General features: G+C 33.4%; 1 protein-coding gene across 1 annotated transcript; it reads right to left on the reverse strand.

Moving 5' to 3' along the window:
- Positions 1 to 14,799: 14,799 nt before the first annotated feature.
- On the reverse strand, positions 14,800 to 20,291 carry LOC133202747 (uncharacterized). The gene is made up of 5 exons (XM_061338622.1): positions 20,219 to 20,291; positions 18,292 to 18,342; positions 16,331 to 16,740; positions 15,557 to 16,063; positions 14,800 to 15,414 (listed from the first exon to the last, which is right to left on the reverse strand). Coding segments are annotated over exons 1-5 (1,437 nt in total). The 5' UTR covers positions 20,221 to 20,291; the 3' UTR covers positions 14,800 to 14,947.
- Positions 20,292 to 21,586: the final 1,295 nt, after the last annotated feature.

Below are 21,586 nucleotides of genomic sequence, written 5' to 3' on the forward strand. Positions count from 1 at the left end.
ACAGCCCAAAAGTCCATTAAACTTTACAAAATAGGAGCAGACCAAACACGGACCTCTAAGATATCAGAGGCGGGATCAGGTGCATGGAGGGTGAGCAGCCCCTGCCGACCGGTAACACCCGCCGTGTGCTCGGGAAATAATGTGTAAATAATGGCCTAACAATTAGTATGAATAAAAGTCAGTCAACATTTGACTTAAAGAAAGATTGTATTTGCTGACAAAGTCATTGTATCGATCATAAAACTTACGAAATTATTACTTTAAACGAGACTGCTGGTATTCTGGTGTGAAAATGATGGCCTAGCATAATTTTTTTCAATGTTAATCTAACAATATGGTTTCTTTTTTCCTAGAAGTGTTATTGTGCCGTTCGATGAAAAATTAGTGTAATAGTTGGCACATTTTGTGAGACCTTTTCGATAATTAATAGTTTTATTCCTGTAATATTTAGAAATAAGTATTACGTTGTAATCGTTATGTCCTTTCTTACGATTTTCGAAATTTCCACTTTTTGTCATGTGATGAACCGCCAGAATTGTTTTTGTAGCATCGATGACAGTGAATCCTCGCTTCAAAGATTCCATCACCAAGAAGTTGTCATAAGCACGTCTTCCAACGACAACATCCGGCATTTCGTTCCAAGGATAATTAGCACTTGTTATAAAATAATCCTCACCCCATTCAGCAATAAGTTCTCCTCTTTGTTTTGAAATATTCCTTAACAATTCAAAATTCTCTGCTGCCTCCATGGATATATTTTTTACATTAGTTCTCTGGCCTATTATTAGTACTGTGTTATTGTGTACATCTGTGATTTTATCGACAGCTATAACAGTTTTTACAAGTCCTTCTGTGAAAAGAATATCCCCGTTTGCATATGCATAAAATGTCGATTTTGATAGGTTCATGGCTGCAAGAAACATGTCCTTCAAAACTGGTCCCTTACCAAAAAATAAGGCTTCTGGCGAAGTACTGCGGCAAATCTACCGCAAACTTAGCGGCAAGGTTACTGCAGATTGTTTGCAGCAACCTTACGGCGACTTTTTACCATGCAAATGAAGTTTGCAGTAGACTTGCCGCAAACTTGAGATAGCCAAATATGGTTTATGGTGAACCTGTGGTGAAGTTTTGCGGCTAACCTTTGGCAAACTTCTGATAGCCATATACAGTTTGCAGCGAACCTCCGGCAAACCTTATCAGATAGCCTTATATAGTTTGCGGTTAACCTCTGGCAACTTTCAAATATTTAATACTCTCCCAAACTCCCAATGGCTATAAATAAATTTAATGCATTTAATTATGAACACATTAATCATGGACTTACATCTAACATGGATTGTCCAATTAAATGAGGGATGACTTGCACTCACATGATCTTTATAAAAATAGAAAATCAAATGACAATTTAAATTTTTAAAGCAATGGTTATTCCTTAAGGATTACTTTTGTAGTCACTGGGGCCTCTTCTTCAAGGTATATGACATTTTGTAACCAAATGTGAACATTAATCAACTGCAATTTGACTCAAGTTATCAATGGTCTAGTAAAATCGTACAAGTGTCAGAATTTACAATCAGCTAGTGACTAAGAGGATAATACATGTACTAGTTACTGCATTTCTTTTGTGAAGTGTTTTGCCTTGCAGGTTTAAAAAAAAACTACACAGTGCGAGTATGAACTATGACTAATGTAACAGTATCAATAACAAATAAATCAATTAATACTTGCTTTAATATGCATAAAAAATACCGGGTACATCAATTTAAAAGAATTTGCCACAGATAAATGTTTCCACAAAATAAGCTTTCTAAAAATTATATAAAAACAAGTATACACGAGTTACAATCAGATATTATGCACTGAATCAGTTCAGGATTGTTGGTATTCAAGTCCACTTACAATGAAAAACCCATTTGATATATACATAAATATATGATATGAAAACATGCATTTTACTTACAATTGGATGAAAAAGCATGAATTTCATTTGAAATCACAGCACTTAATCCAATGTTAGCAAATTAAGATCCAATGGTTTTCAATGCCATTAAGAGAAAAACTACACAATGTTGATTTTTCAACTAAATGAATGAATGCACAGGACATCTACTTAGATAGTCTGTTTTCTTTCACAGCACGGCACATGGTTCCAATCTTTGTGTTTATGGCTTTCACAATGTCTGTGTTGTCCATTCCCAATGTTGTGATTGCAAATGCTGTAAGGAAAGAAATAAAAAAAAATAAATTAAATTTATATAAATAAAATTCATATTAAAAAGATATAATGAATAAATTAGTGGAAATAGTTTAAAAACATATTTTATTCTGATCTCACCTTTCAAAGCCTGTCCAAGAGGTGTCTGCAACAAAATCATTGCAGTTTTTTTCTGCAACTCTTTTGGTTCATAAAAGCCATTCATTACTAATTTCAAACAGTGAGGTTTTGTCTTCCCCCTAAAAAGACTCTTGATGTTGGCCATCCACTTTGCATCAATGTAGATGTCGTGGCCCTCCACAAATTTGACATAGCCCCGTGGGACTGTGAAGTTTTCTGGGTTCTCAGCAACAATCTAAATTATTGATAAAAATGATTAACCAGACTTAGATATTACTTATCTACAATTTTTTTTTTTTAAAATTTAAGGGAAATTAAGAAAATTTGGATGCATTGTTGATGATTTAAGTTGAAAGTGGTAACTCATATTACTTACATAACAACATTTATCTACACAGATCCCCCTCTTGGGAAGGTAGTGGTTATCCTGACTGGTGGATGATGTTGCTTTGTCAGAATTGTTTTCCTTTAATGTGTCTGATAAAAAAAAAATCCAGTATATTATTAGAGAGAGAGAGAGGTGGGGATGTACAGTATATATAGTTAATAAAATCAATATATCTTTTTTTGCATGTACTTTAAAAATTTAAAAACCAATTATGAATAAATCCAATCTGATATTTATGACATAACCATTTACCAAAATGTTACCGCAATATATATTTTTTTTCAATGTAAATTAAAACATACAGACAGATACTCAAAATGTATTCACATAGAAAGCAGATATTTTTTAAAACAGTAACCTAATTCTGCCCTCAATTTAAGAGCTTCTGATTTCCAGTAAGAAATATCCCTTTCTTGTTGTCTTTGAAACTCTCTACAACTATTCAACTCAGTCTCTTTCAGTACACAATCCCCACAACCATTGTCTGAGAGGGCAGATAGAAATGAGCTTGACTGTGAGGATGTACTTGGAAAGGTTGACACATCACCAGCATTTAGGTTAATGTTAGCGCTACTGTCACAATCATCATTGTCTACTGTGCATGGAGTGTCAGTTGTTAAATTCAAAAGATGTGTAGAACTATCTGAATGAGAAGGGGGGCATTCGGATGAAGTGGATGAATTAAGTTTTGGGGGAGATGGCACATTCATCATGCTACTGTTAGGTAAGACTGAGGGAGAATTTTGGTTGGCTTGATAGAAAGGATAAAAGAATGATGAAAGAGGATGGAAGTGGGGAGGAAACCCTAACCCTCTGTTAAAATGAGGAAGAGAATCAACAGAGCATGCTGGAGAAGACTGAGTTTGAGAAGAGGACTTAACTGGTGAAGGATTAGAATCAACAGAGCATGCCTGAGAAGACTGGGTTTGAGGAGAAGAGGACTTAACAGGAGAAATGGGCTCATATTCTGGAGGGTTTTGGTGGCTACTGGACAAGGTGGTAGAGCAGGCAGTTGCAGAGGAGGATGTTACAGAACTTGACACATCTATGTTATGAGAACTTACATGTATATCATGCGATGCTGTTAACAAACTAGACTTAAACAGCTCCTCCGCCGTCACCATCTCCGTCTGCTTTCGCGCAGACTCTATCTTTTTCTTTTCCTCATTTTTTTCTGAAATTTAAAAATTTTCTGTTAGATAGATGAAATATGTGGAGATAACGAACAAGTCCATTAAACATTACAAAATAGGAGCAGAGCAAACAGGGACATCTAAACATCAGGGGTGGGATCAGGTGCCATGCAGGAGTGAGCATCCCATGCCAACTGGTCACACCCACTGTGTGCTCCTTGTCATGATCGAGAAATAGCGGAAAAATCTGTCGACAATTCAGTGTGTAAATAATGGTCTAACAATAAGTATGAAAAACGTCAGTCAGCATTTGACTCAATGGTAGATTGTATTTGCTGTATATACCCATATATAATGAAATTCTGATTTATAAATTTTTGAAAAATTTGGACTTCACAGTAATATACGAAAAAAAAAACCCACCTTTCTTTTTTTTCTTGAGGGCTGCTTCCTCTGCACTGACTTCAGAATCAACTGTCTTATCTACTTTCCTCTTCTTCTTTGTCTTTGTCTTTTTCTTTGACTCCTTGTACCTAAGACAATCCTCTTTTGATTCTACAAAATGAATGAGAAATATAATAAAAAATAACTATTTGTATATTTTATTTAATGATAAAAAATTACGTATATTGACATTTAATCAATAACCCCTTTATTTAATGAAGATAAAGCATCTATTACTAGTATACAGCATATGTAGTCCCACATCATATTCAACATAAAAAAGGCCAAATGCACCTTAGGCTAACAAAATTTGTATAGAGCCAACACTAGCCCAACAGACTCTAGGCGAACTGGAATTAGGGTGAACAGTATCAAGGCGAATGTGTTTTAGGGTGAACAGACATTCAAGAAATATGAAACACAAAACATAAATAATTGTTTATATTCACATTTCTTAATTTTCTCTGTGAAAACTCTTTGAAAGTTAGGCGCGTTGATTTCTTGATAATTCAACCGGAATGTTAATTAATTTCGCCATGTGAAAGGACAGGAGCCTTATATGCATGTCAATCTTGTGCCGCTGTCTTTGCGCCCGATGTCAGTGGACAGGGACTATTGAAATACTCATATGGATCCACTCACATTTCATGGGGTCATAAATGTAATTGTCGCATTCAGTTATGTTAAGCCTTGTTATCTAGAACTTGATGGGACCAAGAAAAATATTTGAGATTTCCTAGTTATCAAGCAGGGTTCGACACCAACTTTTTAAGGCTTTAGTCCAGCCGGACTAGTGCTTCATTACTTTTACTAGTCCGCATGCGATTTTATTAGTCTGTCAATAACAAAAAAAAAAAAAAAAAAAAAAAAAAGAAGCATCAATGTTTTTTAACATAATTTAACGTGACAATTAATATACGTATTATTTTTTTGAAATAAACAAAGTATTTACATGAAATATATTATTCCAAAGATTCATTGAAATTTCGCAATCAGCAAGTACGATCGTATTCCTGATCTCGTTTTTTTTCTTTACATTACATCTAAAACGTCCAACATCTTTCTTAAAAGTGTCACACTAAATCATGATCGCTAAAACCTTATACTTCATATCAATCAGTCGAAAAATTAAGTGCTGAATTGACCCGGCATTGCGTAACTACCCTCCAAAAGCTAGAAACCTAAAAATATATGCGGGGTTTCCCAGTAAAAGTTGTCGAGAATCAGACATCGGTAATTTATTCATATTGTTTTTCAGAAATTTTTATTGGTCTGTTCGGACTAATTAGCCACATATTTTATTAGTCCGAATGAAAATGTATTAGTCTGAGACTAATGGACTAACATTAGTGTCAAACCCTGTCAAGGGTTATTTAAAATACTTCAAGAATAAGTGGTCTATATTTTATCAAATTACTTTGACATATCCATGGTATTCAAGATATCTGTGTTCAAGCAGTGAAGTTCAACTGTATTTAACTTGGATAATAGAATTATATCAGGGGTGTGCAATTACCATCGCCCGACGCCCGGGGCTACCAATTTTAGAGGTCGGGCTATCATAAATCTATACTGCGTTAGCCCCTCGGGTTAGTAAATCTAGAACGAAAGTATACGTATATTTACATCGATTGAATTAATGTACGAATTAACTTTGTTGTAAAATCGTAATCTTTAATTCGTTTTAACCTATATGTATTGTGTGTTGCTATCGCTAGTTGTTTCAGTGACAATTATAGTCGATAAAAAATACAGAGAAGTACCTGACAATATCAAAGGGCACACCATTATTTTTTTTTTATTTATTTCAACTTAAATGTTTTTTTTAAAAAATTTTTTGATATACATGTATTGTTTTCGGTAGCTAATGGGCTAGTGACTGGCAACCTCGGGCTAGTAACTTTGTTACTGCCACTTGCCCGACGGGCTAGTAACTAATTTTTGTAATTGCACACCCCTGTATATGAATTGAATAATAAAGTATGTGTCACAGTAAATATATCTATTCTAATATAATCAACATACCACTTTCAAATTCAATTTTCCCATGGTACAATATCCCATCAGTCCAGGGAGCATTTACTTCTTCCCCGACTTTGAAGACTTTCTCCTCACCCGTTTCACCTGTTTCTGTATCCTCTAATTCTCCTGATCTTAGAGGTGAGCTCAACTCTTTGTCGTCGGAGAATCGAATCAAATACCACTCTTAGAAAACAAATTTAAACTGTTAAACCATTTGAATAGTTTTCAGGCATATACATACAGAAAATAAATATAGTTTTAGTATAAACAAATGAACACAGGACACATATTAATTATATCAAACGTGAAACAATAATTACTGCACATGCTTGCTTTTAAAAGATGCATGCTACTTCTCTGGGAGAGATATAATAAATTTAAGTGTAACATTAAACATAAAGGTTCGTATAACTAGTAGAATTACAAATGTTTACTCCTAAAACAATTTTTTGTATCGTTCTATAGCTACATGTAAGAGAAAAGGAAATTTATACTGATAATGGCCCGCGCACAGGGGCCTGTGGCCATTGACCGCCAAAAAAACCCCGGAAAAAAGTGACTTTAAAAACATATTCACATTTATAAATGCAACCAGTACGTATTCTTTTTGATGATGAACTTACTGTTTTCGTCAGCAAATCTCCCAGGCAGTTTTACTCTTCTTTTTGACATATTCGATTGTTCAAGTTGTTGGTCGATGTCTTTCCTGTACCTTTGTTATCTTCGAATGTTGATAGATTGCGCGCGACAATTTGATTGGTCGGAAAAAATCTTAAGTATTCAGATAGTATTTTCGACGAAACGAAATTGGTTTAAGCATGTTGAAATGCATTGTTTCACAAAATGTGTTGTTTTACAAAAATGAAAGGTTATATTTATTAAATGGTTGCATAAAATTTTGTTTTCATTAATCTAGCAGATACTTTATTTGAAGTATTCGGTTTACAACTTTTCGAATTCTTCGCTTAGGTTTACTTCCGGTTTCAGTTTGGAAACAAAGAAAGAAAATTTTGAAAATTTGTGCAAGAAAAATTAAGCTATCGTGAGACAATAAAGAACAAAAATGGACGATTCATTGCAAGGTACGTACAGAAGTTTCTTGTATTTATTTATGTTATAATTTACTGCTCAAATTCATATATAAGTTAATATGTAGCACTGCAGCTGGTGAAGCAATGCGCTATGCTGCAGTTGAGTGCATGTGGACTGAACAATAGCGAATGATTCATATCAACACAATAAAACTACAGTACTCAAGAAAAAGAAATACTCTTGCACTGGATTTAGAGGTTAAACAATAATTAAGTAAAACCGTCTGTGTATCACTGTATGTGTTCGGAAAAGGGGGGGGGGGTATAAACTGATATAAAATGAAATACATGTAACCAGTCTGACCTCATTTTTTAAAAACCATATATATTTTTGTAGACAATGGTAATAGTGACAAGCAGTTAGAAAAAAGAGTAGACAAGCTTGGAAGAGTCAGACCGAGATCATACTCCCAAAAGAAAAATCCACCAAAGAAAGCAAAAAGTGCGACCCTGTCAGCTGATGTATCAGACTTTGGAGAAGGTCAATCACAGGAAAAGTCAGATGATGATGATTCAAATTTTGAATGTAATGTAGAATGCATGGATGAAGAAAAAAGCATTCCTTTGAATATTGATGACACAATACAACATTTAATTGAAGAGGCAATATTTAATGATGCAGAAGATGATGACAGTGATGTAATTTCAGATGAAAAATGGCACAACTTAATGGACTTTCCAGAAATGTTGGCTGATGATGATTCTAAAGTGAATGAATCAGATGATGAAAATGTAAATTCTGAAAAAAAAAGAACCTGATGTTTTTGACAGGAATTCTACAATTTACCATGGTCACCATATGACAGTGTATACAAGCATGGTGCTGATTCTACTTTACTCTATTTGTCACAGCATTAGTGGTTCCCAGTTAAGTGACTTACTGACGATTATCAGTCTCCACTGCTTGCATCCTCACCCAGGACTTAAAAGCCTGTACACGTTTAAGCAATTTTTCACGGATCTTCAATCTCCTATGAAGAAACACTTCTATTGTTCCACTTGCTTTTGTGATGTAACAGTTGATGCAGATGTATGTCCAAATGTAAAGTGTCAGAAACAATTATCTATGAAAAAGAAAAGCTACTTTATTGAAATTCCAGTCAAACACCAAATAAAAACATTTTTAGAAAAAGAGGGAACAGTTGAAAGCTTAAAGCATAGATTTACAAGAAAAAAGAAGAAATCAGTGGGAATTGAAGACATTTATGATGGGAATCTTTATAGAAATTTGTCTAAAACAGGTGGACCACTCTCAGAGGAAAACCCTTACAATATATCGTTTACGTGGAACACTGATGGGATACCTATATTTAAAAGTTCAAAAGTTTCCATCTGGCCTCTTTATCTAACTGTAAATGAATTGCCCATCAAACAGAGAATGCAAACTGAAAATATGATTTTATATGGACTTTGGTTTGGGGAATCAAAACCATTTATGGGTGGATTTACAAAGCCTCTAGTTCATACACTGAAGGATCTGGAAACAAATGGAACAGATTTCACCATTAATGGCCGAATTTGCAATAGCAAATCGTATTTGATTTGTGGTACTGCTGATTTACCAGCAAAGAGCTTAGTCATGAATTGCAACCAGTTCAATGGGCAGTATAGCTGTTTAAGATGTCTGCATTCAGGAGAAACCTTTAGGACTGTTAAAGGGGGTACAGTGCGGACATTTCCTTATGACCGTTCTAAGCCACAACCAAGAAAGAGAACTGCACATGAATGCGCTAATGATGCTGTTGAAGCTGTAAACAGTAGATGTGTAGTGAATGGAATAAAGGGACCGTCATTTTTAATGACTCTTCAGTATTATGACTTTGTCAAGTCTTCCAGCATTGATTATATGCATGGAGTGTTACTTGGTGTTACAAAAGTTTTGATAAATTTGTGGACAAGTGGAAGTAACAGTAAAGACATGTTTTCAATTTCATCCAACATATCAATTATTGATGATCGCCTGAAAAAAATTAAACCACCATCTTACATAACTAGGGTACCTAGAACAATTTTTAAATCACATCAAATATTGGAAAGCATCAGAATTGAGAACATGGCTCTTCTTTTATTCCCTCCCAATTCTATGCGACATTCTAGAGGAAAAATATTTCCATCACTTTGCATCTTTTGTGGAAGGGATTTATCTTTTGTGCACAGATTGTATAACACCAGAAGATTTGGAGAAAAGTAAGATTTTGCTTTCTTACTTTGTACACATGTTCAGTTCAATGTATGGAGAAAGATACATGACACTAAACATGCATTCCCTTTTGCATTTGCCTGAATGTGTGGAGGACTTAGGTCCATTATGGGTGTATTCCTGCTTCCCATATGAAAATGCAAATGGTTTGCTCACAGAACTTTTCCATGGAACACAGAATATAGAACTTCAAATCATTAGTTCACTGAATATTGTACAGAAAATGCCATTTTTACTTAATCCTATCGAAGATTCAGTTCATAAGGCTTTTGCAGCAAAAATGCAACGTACCTCTGAAGTTTCTCAAAAATACACTGGAACACTGTCAGGTTCAATGCCTGTTGGAAGTAACATAAATATGCATTTCTCAGATGATGTATATGCACAACTTATTTCAACAGTGCAATTCAAACCTTCAAAATGTTTTTGCTATAGAAGAATTTGTCTTCGTGGATCCACAATTCACTCGGAAGCATATGGTAGAGTCAGTGTAAGGAACACCTACACTGTGAAGTATTATGAATCAGAAAACAAAGTGTTCGGTTATGGATCAATTTTATATTACATTCATGCCAAAAAATGTGAATGCTTGGTAAATATATGCAGTTGCGACTCGAACTTGGTTGCTGTACTACGTAAATTTGAAGAAACAAAGTCCTCAATAGTGAATCCTAACTTTCTGTCGGTGAATGCTAACCATATCAAAGTTACCAAGATATCAAATACTGTTTGTGTCATAGATTCATCAAAAATAATGTCAGTTGTAGTGAATGTTAATTTTGATGATAAAAGTGAAAAATACTTTCTCTGTGAAGTACCAAATCTGAAGGAATCTGATTGAGACTCGAAAAAAATGCTTATTTAGCACATCTTAACCATTGTGTGTGTACATAAGTTAGCACTTGATGTTCCTTGTTCTATACCATAGTGTAGCTTGTCCAAGAACTATCAATTTATACAAAGATTTGTACTTCATAAATCATAATTCAGATCTATATAAATAAGCCAAGCAGAGCAATTCAGTTTAGTCTTTCAAACCATAATATCAACATAGTCAATATATGTGAACAAATTCTGAAATTCCATGTTTTATTTTTATTATTATGAGCTTAATAGTTATAAAATGGAAGTTAACCAAGGATTCCTTTTAATATATTTATCACTTTTAAATTGTCCTGTTTTTTTTTTTCAATTTTGTATTGCAAATATATTATAGTTAATTTTTATAAACTTTATCATGTGTGATTGCTTGTGTTGTTTTAGTTTATAGCTGATGCCATTCAGCTAGATAAAAATTAATGTTTTATCAAATTTTAGAAAACAAATGGACAACAAAAAGGAATAATAAATTCCTAAGTAAAATTTTAAACTTGTCATGAATTACTCTTGAATTCTACAAAATGACATGATCAACTGCACTACTAGGCAGAACTTGTATGATTAAAAAAAAATCTTTGGTATACTTGCGGTGAACTGCAATTTCATTTGCCGCAAGTTCACCGCTGCCAGGCAGTATTCCAATCTCCTATGATACAAATATGGTAAATAAAGATTTCTGGTACACTTGCAGCGAACTTTGTATTTTGTTCGCCGCAAGTTCACTGCTACCGGCGAATAGCTGCGAACAAGTGTTAAAGTTTCTGGTGAACAAAATACTTAGCTGCTAGTTTACTGTAACTTTGCCGCAAGGTTGCGGCACACTCTACAGTTTGGTAAGGGGTATTCCTATGCCTGTATTAACCACAGGGTGAACATTCCATCCTTTCTTTCGGACTCTTATCATAAGATCTGTATTATTTGTGAAAAGGATCGGTGTTATGATCGGTTTCAGTCTGGACCAATTCACAACTGTTGTGTTTCGAAATAAAAATTTTTCGACTTCTACTGACCACGTTGTGAACAATGTTATCAATGGAAATGGATATTTATCATTCCTAAGAGAGTCTATTGTAATGACCTCCTTCTTCCTTTTACTAACTTTCCTAAAATTTCTCTCTTGACCACTATTTAAGTTTCCTGATTCATTTACAATTTTCCCATTGTAAAGTTTGACATTAGATTCATTTTGTACACCGTGAACTAAAGAATTATCCACAAAACTAGAAGCTAGCTGGTCAGTCGTCGTTATCAGGACTTGCATATTAAGAGATTGTTTAACGTCTTCCAGTATGGTTTTACATATATACAGAGTCCTACCTGTTAAATCATACAGGTACACATATATTCCAATACAAAAAACGGTTAGAAATGCGATTTTGATATGTTTACATGCATAAGCCATTTTGAATCAAGCACAAAATCAGAAAAAATGTCATATTTCAAAGTTAATTACTTGAACCGATGAGTTATAAACCACGCCTTTCTACTGGAGGAGGTCTTAAAATTTTATGTAAAAAATAACTGCCCCTTCAGATAGGCGGGATAAAACTACGCTTGTAATGATATGCTTTCATTGAAATAAGATAACATATGATATATGCAGTGAAAAAAAAATGGCGACATTTTGTGGAATGCCATCACTTATTTCATGTTTAATTACATCTAAACGGAAATGGCAGCCGAGTATTGGAGATAATAACGATACACATTCATTCAATTAAACTTTTTTACTATCTTACATAGATGGTTAGATCGTTGAACTAACAATGAAAAGGTTACAAATATTATCCCTCGTATTATTAAAAATTTATGATACATAGAATGTGTTTTGTTTTGTTTTGTATTAAAACAATTTTGAACAGGGTAATCCTGTAACTTATTTTCTCTATTTATTTTAATGAAAGTTATATTTTATCACAGAGTAAAAAGTATCAAAGTTGTATTTTTACAGTGTGAATAAATATCAAAAGCGCGGCTACACTCTCGTTTTTCCTTCCCTTCACGATGGGCATTGTAAAAATACACCTTTGCCTGTAATAAGCTAGTAAAAGTAAATAAGTCATGCTGACAGAGACTAAATTTATCACAAAATCTCGAAAATCTTGCTAAAATTTTCAATCTAACAAACGCAGAGCTTTGACGCTTCGGACGCTCATTTGTAACGTCACAACCTACATGTACAACCCTGAGTTACAAAAAGAAAAAAAAAAACGGAAAACAAAAAAGAATACAAAATGCAACAAACTGTTTATTATTGAAAATGGAATTTGTTTCACACTTGAGACCGGATTTCTTCATATTTTCACCCGTGCTTCGCATTCATTATACATACATACACACCCACCCACACCCACCATATATATATATATATATATATATATATATATATATCTATATCTATATCTATATCTATATATATATATATATATATATATATATATGGAGATAACGAACAGTATTCAAGCTCAAAAGTCCATTAATCAATACAAAATAGGAGCAGAGCAAACACGGACCTCCAAACATGAGAGGTGGGATCAGGTGCCATGGAGGAGTGAGCATTCCCTGCCGACCGGTCACACCCGCCGTGTGCTCCTTGTCATGATCGGGAAATAACGGAAAAATCCGTCGACAATTCAGTGTGTAAATAATGGCCTAACAATTAGTTTTACAAACGTCAGTCAGCATTTGACTCAATGATAAATTGTATTTGCTGACAAGGTCATTGTATCGACCATAGAACTTACGAAATGATGACTTTAAACGACCATAGAACTTAGGAATGAAATATATGGAGATAACGAACAGTATTCAAGCTCAAAAGTCCATTATACAATACAAAATAGGAGCAGAGCAAACACGGACCTCCAAACATCAGAGATGGGATCAGGTGCCATGGAGGAGTGAGCATTCCCTGCCGACCGGTCACATCCGCCGTATGCTCCTTGTCATGATCGGGAAATAACGGAGAAATCCGTCGACAATTCAGTGTGTAAATAATGGCCTAACAATCAGTCAGCATTTGACTAAATGATAAATTGTATTTGCTGACAAGGTCATTGTATCGACCATAGAACTTACGAAATGATGACTTTAAACGAGACAGCTGATATTCTTGTTTCATCAACTTATTTGTCAATAATTTACCTCGTTTTAAAAATTGTACATACGTAGAGCATGCTCTTGCGTATCGAATCAACTGAGAGATATATACCCCGTATGCAGGTGATGAAGGTATATTGCTGCATAAGTAAGGAAAGTTGACGATTGAAAAGTTAAAGTCATTACGTTTATCATAAAACTTGGTTGTTAAATTACCATTTACGTCTTTTTTTAGTAAAAATCCAAATAAGAAACAGATGTGTCAGACTCTGTGCTATCTTAGTTTTAAGCTCACTGGGATATATCGTATCGACATAAGAATGGAAATAACCACTGTTAATTGACAATGAGTCATCGATATATCTTAATGTCGAATTGAAGGCCTCACAAGTGTTTTCTTCTTTTCATGTGTAAGATTTTGAATAAATTCTGCTTCGTATGAATGCAAAAATAACGGGGCGCAATAGGTACCCATGAGAATTAAAATAGATTGTTGAAAGACTTGGTCTCCAAAAACACATAGATATTGTCAATCAGAAACTCTAGCATCTATTTAATATTAAGTTCAGGGTACTTGTTTGTATAATCAGAACTTTTTTTTAACAAAAAAATTTTGCAATAGACCAATGACAAGGTAAGTAAATTTACGAGTTCCATTTTTATTGAAAAAGCAGCTGTCAATGATGTCAAACAGCCTGGAATTTAATTTATCACGGGGAATGGTTGTTTATGAAGTTGAAAAGTCGTAAGTTTTTATGTTGTTGATTTTCGTAAAATTTTATGATTTCGAATTTTCCAAAAGTTCCTATAATTTTTAAGTATCCACATCTGATTTACACCACTTCTCGAATATATATTTGCACAGTACTCCTGAAGTTTCTCCTTCACTGCTATTAATATTTTAGTGAGGAGTAAAGAAAGAGGCTTGGTAGAACATATACTGGAACCCGCTATGTATCTTTATTTGTGAGGATTATTTTAATGGTCAAATTATATTTCCAAAAATTGTGTTAATTCAGAATGCATGTATATTTACATAGGCAAATACAGCGAGTAAAGATCATATAAACCAATTAAACGTTCTTTCACTGAACTGACAAAGCAGAAGGACTATGAATTTAGATGCTAACAATTTAATTAAATATGCTATTATCAAATAAAGACAAAAAACCCAATGATTTTACTGTCTTTATTAAATTCTGTGGTAAAAAAAAAATGAGGAGACAGAATGAAATGGGAAGAAAACAAAGAGTGAGCATGCTCAAAAGTCCATTTAATCAATATAAATTGTAAGCAGAACATCTCAAGTATTAATCTTAAATAAAGAAAGACAAGGAACTACACATGGTTGATGAACTAATCGCACAGTTCCTTGTTACCAAACAGAACATACCTAAAGACAGCACCAATCGTATTGTTTAAGTTTCTTATAGTTACTAAATTCCATTTTTGGACTTCCGTCTTCCTTGTTCCTTTACCATAAAGGTGAAGTCCATAGCTGTGAGACCATTTATAATTTTGGTTATACAAAACTAACCCGTGTGGAAAGAAAAGGCAATGGTGTTCATGCACAAAGACATGTTGTGGATACTTTGTGCAAAGAATCCTTGCCATCGTTACGGAGTTTGCACCCCATATGTTTGGATTATATGACTTATAACTGTCAATCCAAATGTTAATAAATGTGGAATTTTTAACTGCAATTATCAATGCACTACCCATTGCTCCATCATGTCCCATCCCCATGGTGCAATCTTTGTTTCTGAATTCATTTAGTGACCTGAGGACGTATTGGTCTGTATCAAGGTATATGCCACCGTATTCTACAAATCAAAGTGAAAAACATTACTTAAAACGGTAAACATTTAAATTACAAATAATTCTAATCAAGCTAGGTACCTTTTTCTTATGAATAGTTTCTAAAAGAAAAAAAAAATAAGTACAAAGGAATAATGAAAATGGTACCTTTTAATATTTTAAGTCTCATGATGTCAGACTTGTGCTCCACCCATTTGACTTTCTTTCCGGAAATTTCTGTTGGTGGTGTAATTTTTATATACACGATATTGTTGACAAATTTTAGTAGTATATCCCACCATTTCCCAAAAGGTAAAATGTCAAAATAAAGAAAAATTAGACAGGGTTTTTGGTTTTTGTGCGTGCTATAGAAGCTTACAAAATAAATGAACTCAAATTCCCGCTTTCCCAGCCATATGTAATGAACAATGTTTGGAACAGTGGAATTGTCTGTGCAGAATTTACTAATGACTCTTTTTAGACATTTGTCTGGAAACTGAAAGATAGGAATATCTTTTGAATGATTCTTTGATTCCAGATACACAGCATTGTCGGAGCATTTAGGAGTCAGCTGTTTTCTTTCTTCTTTAGACTTGGTGAAAATGGTTTCATTTAAATCCACACAATGAATGGTGGAAAGAAATCGCCAGTCCGACCCACCAATTGGTGTAAAATCTGAAAAATGATGTCATTTCCTAGTTCACAGACAAAAAATTTGTCACCCTTTCCTGAGTATCTTTTTCTACTTGCTTTATTATTATTATTTTAATCCTCATCATCGTCATATTATTATTATTATTATTGTATCATTGCTTCCATGTCTGTTGATCTAAGTGATATTTAAATTCTACCATTGCAATACCATTCAATTTTTTAAAAGTACTAAAATCAATTCGTTTATACACTTGAATATATAACTTTCTTAAGTACATTTGTACTTACCTATAAACAATTTGGTCTTCTTACTGTGCTGAAAATAATACCTTTCAGTTTCAATATCACAGGACTCCTCTGTGTAATAAGCATGCTTCGATTTCGCCAAATGTTTGAGCTTTCCTGACGGTTGTTTGGTAACGTTGACTACGTTTACTTTCAAAGTTGGTTGGTACTTGAAAAACTGTTGTTTCTTCAGAGTGTACTTTTCAATTTGTTTGAGTTTTCCCGATGGCTGATTGGTAGCCTTGACTGCATTTACTCTCACGGTTGTTTGGTAATCGAAAGATTGTTGTCTCTTCGGAATGTATGTTTTAATGATGTGTAACACAGCATTTCGATCAATATCTTTTTGAGGCTTCTTGTCCATGCAGGTTAAGATTAAAACACAAATAAATCCCAAAAGTAGGAATAGCATGCTAGAATAAAAAAAAAAAGATTTTAAATTTTAAAGACAAAAGTTTATGAATTTTAATGATAAGTACTTCATGTTTCCATTCTTTTCGCGGATATGTTTCTTAAGTTTTAATGACAATAGCCTCTTTATTTTTTTCTACATCAGCTTGAAATCAGACTTTTAAATGAAATGTTGCTTAAATAATATTATATTGAATTATGGCAGTCTATGCGAAAGACTTCGGACCTGACCGATGTGGAGTGCCTTTGGTCCGATGCGTCATTTTTTACACCGGACCAGAATGTCCGATGTCTCAGCGTCCGGTTTAGAGCTTTAATATTGACGCGGAGTCATTCAAATGTTTGTTATAAGTAGAAAAAAAATCGCACAACTCCAAATACGTAAATGAATTGATTAAAACCGCATGGACCGTCTACACTAATAAGATTTCCTTGGTTCTGCATTTTCACGTATTTCACTTTTTTACTTTAGGTTTTTTGGTCTGACAAAATTTGGTTCGGTCCTGTGTGCTCATTGATTACACAGGACTGAATGTCCTGTGTGGTCCAAAAAACTTTCGCATAGACTGTTATGGATGGGTAAATTTGTTATATTCAGGACTCCTAAGCTTCAGAATCTGACCTTGAATTACTGTAAACTCAACATAAGTCAGATTTTTAATATTAAACGCTATGAAAAATTGTACGTTCGTTAAAGGTGCTTGGACACAGATTTGAAGTTAATATTTTCTCAGATTTTCTGTATAATATCATGACTTATATGTTGCTATAGCATTTCATACTAAAATATAATAAAAATCTTATTTCATCTCAAAGTTATTGAAAATTCAAATTTCTGGACGCGTTTGATTGACACATCCTTGCACTTTCACAATTTTTAATTTTATTCTTAATATTGAAGAAAAGTGGCAGTTTTGTTGTGTATTAATGAAAAGTATTAAAACTATAATCCAAAAAATTCAGAGTAGAAATGTTCGAAAGCAAAACCCACTCACAGTATTGTCAGTCCGTGCTCAGTGGTGTGTGCAGACTTTAACAATTGAACACACCCGGTGAATTGTTAACATTAACAATAACAGAGCTCGTGCCCTGTTTACAGAAACAGTTTACGTTTCACGGGTGTATTCAATTTGTTCAACTCTGTACACAACACTGAGCACGGGCTGATGATATTAGTGAGGGGTTTGCTTTCGCACATTCCTACTCTGAATTTCTGGATTATAGATGTAATGTTTTTCATTAATACAAAACAAAATCGCTTCTTTTCTTAAATATTAAGGATAAAGATAAAATTTGTGAAAATGCAAGAATGTGTTAATCAAACGCGTCCAGGAATTCGTAGTTCCAATAATTTCCAGATAAAATAAGTTTTTAACTGTATTTTCGTGTGAAATGCTATTGCAATATATAAGTCGTGATATTATACTGAAATTTTGAGAAAATATTAACTTCAAATCTGTGTCTAAGCACCTTTAATATCTTAAAACATTAACATTAAAAAAAAACAGTCCAAATCGAAGAACATGATTTCAATATTTGTCTAAAATATTTACCGCTTTCCTGTGAAAAATCTGCACTGTGAAATCCCTTCGCAGCTTGGATGCCTTTAATGGAACATAATATCATAAAATGAATTGTTGTTCTGTTTGTTAAATTTGCATGTTTTGTTGTTTACAAAAAGTTGTACACAAATACATTTAAGAATTATCACTAAATCTGTAAATTTATAGCAATTTTAATAAACAGTACAACTAATAATATTCAAATATAAAAATTTCTAAAGTTATATCATTTATTTTAAATAAATCAGGACAAAGTTACTGGTGTTATTTATTAAAACCCTACTGTAAAGAAATGATAGCAAAACACAAAATTAATTAATTCACACGAACAGCAAAGTTGCTTTCATTAGTATTAAAACGTATTATAAATTTATCAAATTTAATCAATTTTAGATTTTTAACGAATCAAATCTGTTCGCCCCTGGTACTTTACTATAAGCTTGTTTCCTGCATAATGTTTTTCAATTACAATTATTGTCTCCAAAGTTCAGAGCTATTTGCCTATCACGTTTATTTTTCAATCATCCCGATTTCTACAACACCCTTTTATGAATGTGAAGATAAAGTATCAAGGCTAGCTGTTGGCATAGATTTGTGCATACGTCTAACAGTCTAAGGGAAACTCAATACAAAATATTAATACGAATTATTATCTACGTATGCTGATGATGATGATGATAGAGAGAGCAACCGCGTTTACCAACTTGTGGGGAACTCACACCTGACAAATGACCGTCCTTTCTTATGGGGAAAGTTCAGAATTGTGGGGAAATCTCTCGTTCCCCACAAATATGGTCATGGGTATTTTTGGATTCTACGTAGTCTACTGATAAAAGTTAATCGATTTCGCAGTACAGTTAAGGTGCCAAATGGAAATATCGGCGAATTTTTTAGATAGAAAATACATTCTTTACAAGGATGGGGCGTTTCTTTTTAGGACTTTACTATTATCGGACAAATCAATGTGGTTGAAAACTACATGTTGAGGACGATTAGATTTCTTGTTTAGACTTGTCACGTGATGTGGCAGTCACATGATTTTAGCAAAATATATCTGAAGTATTGAGGTCATCTTGCAAGGGCATAACCAAGTTAAAAATCTAAGTTTAACATATAATTATTTTCAACACTCTTTGTAGTTTTTGAAAAGTGCTGCGAACCTATATAGATTCTAAGTACTATTTAATTGTTAAAATTACATTTGTTAGACCGTATGTTGAATATTTTGCTGGTCAAGTACATTAAATATGGATATAATTAATTCATTTGCAAGATTTCAACAGGTTCGCAGCACTTTTCAAATATCTTCATACTTCTTAAGTTTATGTGTAAAAGCTTGTCATAATTCATTGAGGGTATGCCCTTGCAATATATCGATTTATTACGACCCTTCTATTACCCTTCAATGAATCTGCATACAAATATACGACAGTATCGCTTGTCTAGGGAATGTACGGGAAGTATATGAATAAAATCATAAAACAGACATCGCATCCAAGTTAATGGCCTCTTATATATCTACAATTTATATTCTATTTAATTACAAAATACATTTTTCATTGTATAAATATAACTTGATCCGCCTCTCACTGCATACAAACTGTGTCAAATTTTACGATATGACGTCACATTGACAAGTGCATTGCGATCAGTGAATTGTTCATATATTGCTGTGTGGGATTTAACCAACGACAATAATGCATGCACTAGTTAGTATTGATGTAGTTTAAAGCTATTCTACAATTTAAAATAGCAAATCATTTCATTTCGAGGTAATTTGAAGAACTTATATTTTTGTGTGATGTCATAGTAAGCATTTCCCGTAAAGATTAGGCCCCGCCTCCTTACTGCAGCCTTAACTGTGCTGCGTTGTTTTCATTTTCGAAAAAATCCCCATAAGTCGGCAAAATTTACCCACATTCTGTTTTATCACTGCACTGTCTGGGGATGCTGGGAATTGTTCATTGGAATGCAGCGGGGTTTAAACTGGTCCCCCTAACATCGTAAACTTTCGGCAAGCGGTAAATCTAGTCTTCCGACTCCCGACGGTCCCGGATGTTGTTGTTGTTTGTTTGTTTGTTTGTTTGTTTTTTTTGTTTTTTTTTTTTTTTTTTTTTGGCGATTTCTATTTAATCGGGGCACAGAATTTCTTCAAACTTTTCAGGCACATTTTCTAGGTTTAAATGAATTCATTAATACATAAAAACTTTAACAATTTTACGTTTTTAATACTGAATCAGCAACATCACCTGCCAAAAAGCGGTAAATCTAGTACTGTGATATAAATGCGAAAACCAAAAACGGACATCGATTCATAGCGGAGACGTGAGGTTGGCGTAGATATTAAAGACAATGAAAAAATATATTGATAATAATTGGGAAAATATTTCTTCTCAAAAAGATGGATTTAGTATTTCAGTGAATGCTGAAATAATTGGAATTGTTAATGATAATAAAAAAAAAACAAGCATTTTAATTCTATAATAATCCATAACATCAAAGTGATTTTAAACTCAGGTTCCTTAGGCATTTTAATCGTAGAAAATTTATTTAATACATACAAGTCAATTTATTATCACTTCAGTCGCTAAAGCTACATTTAAGCAGTGTCAGCTTGGGTAAAGAAATTAAATTCCTTATCATCTGATAAAGATCAAAGTGAAGAGTTATACAGTCAAAGCTGTAGTAACTTGGTATAGTAAATTAAAGCTATTAACTTGTAATGGGAGGCAAGCCATGACCCTTATAAATGTGTTGGGTAATCTGATCATGTATTATTCTTGTGTAGGTTTTCCTACGATAAGTTGAGGCAAATTTATTGACATAATCCAAATGCTAGGGTATGTTTATATATTGTTTTGAATGATAATAAAATGAATGTATTAAATTATTTGTTTAGTTTCATCTCATCGTTCGGGAATGTGTGAACTGATACAGTGCAGGAAACTAATTTTGTTACAGCATCAATGCTGATTTGAATGCTTCCTTTGCTTGCTGATTTGAATGCATCCTTTGCTTGCTGATTTAATGCTAGTAATCCTTATCCTGATGCTGTTTTATAATTAGGTCAATGCTACTGGAAGTAGCATCATGCTACCGGAAGTAGATAATGATTTCAGCATTGCGGTTTAAAGCAATAAAAATGCCTTTTACAATTATTTGATCATAATATCTCACTATGTATCAATAATGTGAATACTTTAACCAATATTCTTTCTTTCTTTTTCAATTTTTTACTGAATTAAAACTCATTGATTTTTTTTTATGCTAGTAGGATAATGCTGAT

The sequence above is a fragment of the Saccostrea echinata genome, unplaced genomic scaffold (genome assembly GCF_033153115.1).
Source record: "Saccostrea echinata isolate AGI-Se365-2 ecotype Australia unplaced genomic scaffold, CSIRO_AGI_Sech_v1 ptg000002l, whole genome shotgun sequence".
NCBI classification, from domain to species: Eukaryota; Metazoa; Mollusca; class Bivalvia; order Ostreida; family Ostreidae; genus Saccostrea; species Saccostrea echinata.

Coding starts and splice junctions, on each gene's coding strand:
- LOC133202747 (XM_061338622.1), bottom strand. Junction 16,741..18,291: donor AGATTTTTCACAGGAAAGCG/GTAAATATTTTA, acceptor TTTTTATTCTAG/CATGCTATTCCTACTTTTGG. Junction 15,415..15,556: donor GAGACTTAAAATATTAAAAG/GTACCATTTTCA, acceptor TTTGATTTGTAG/AATACGGTGGCATATACCTT.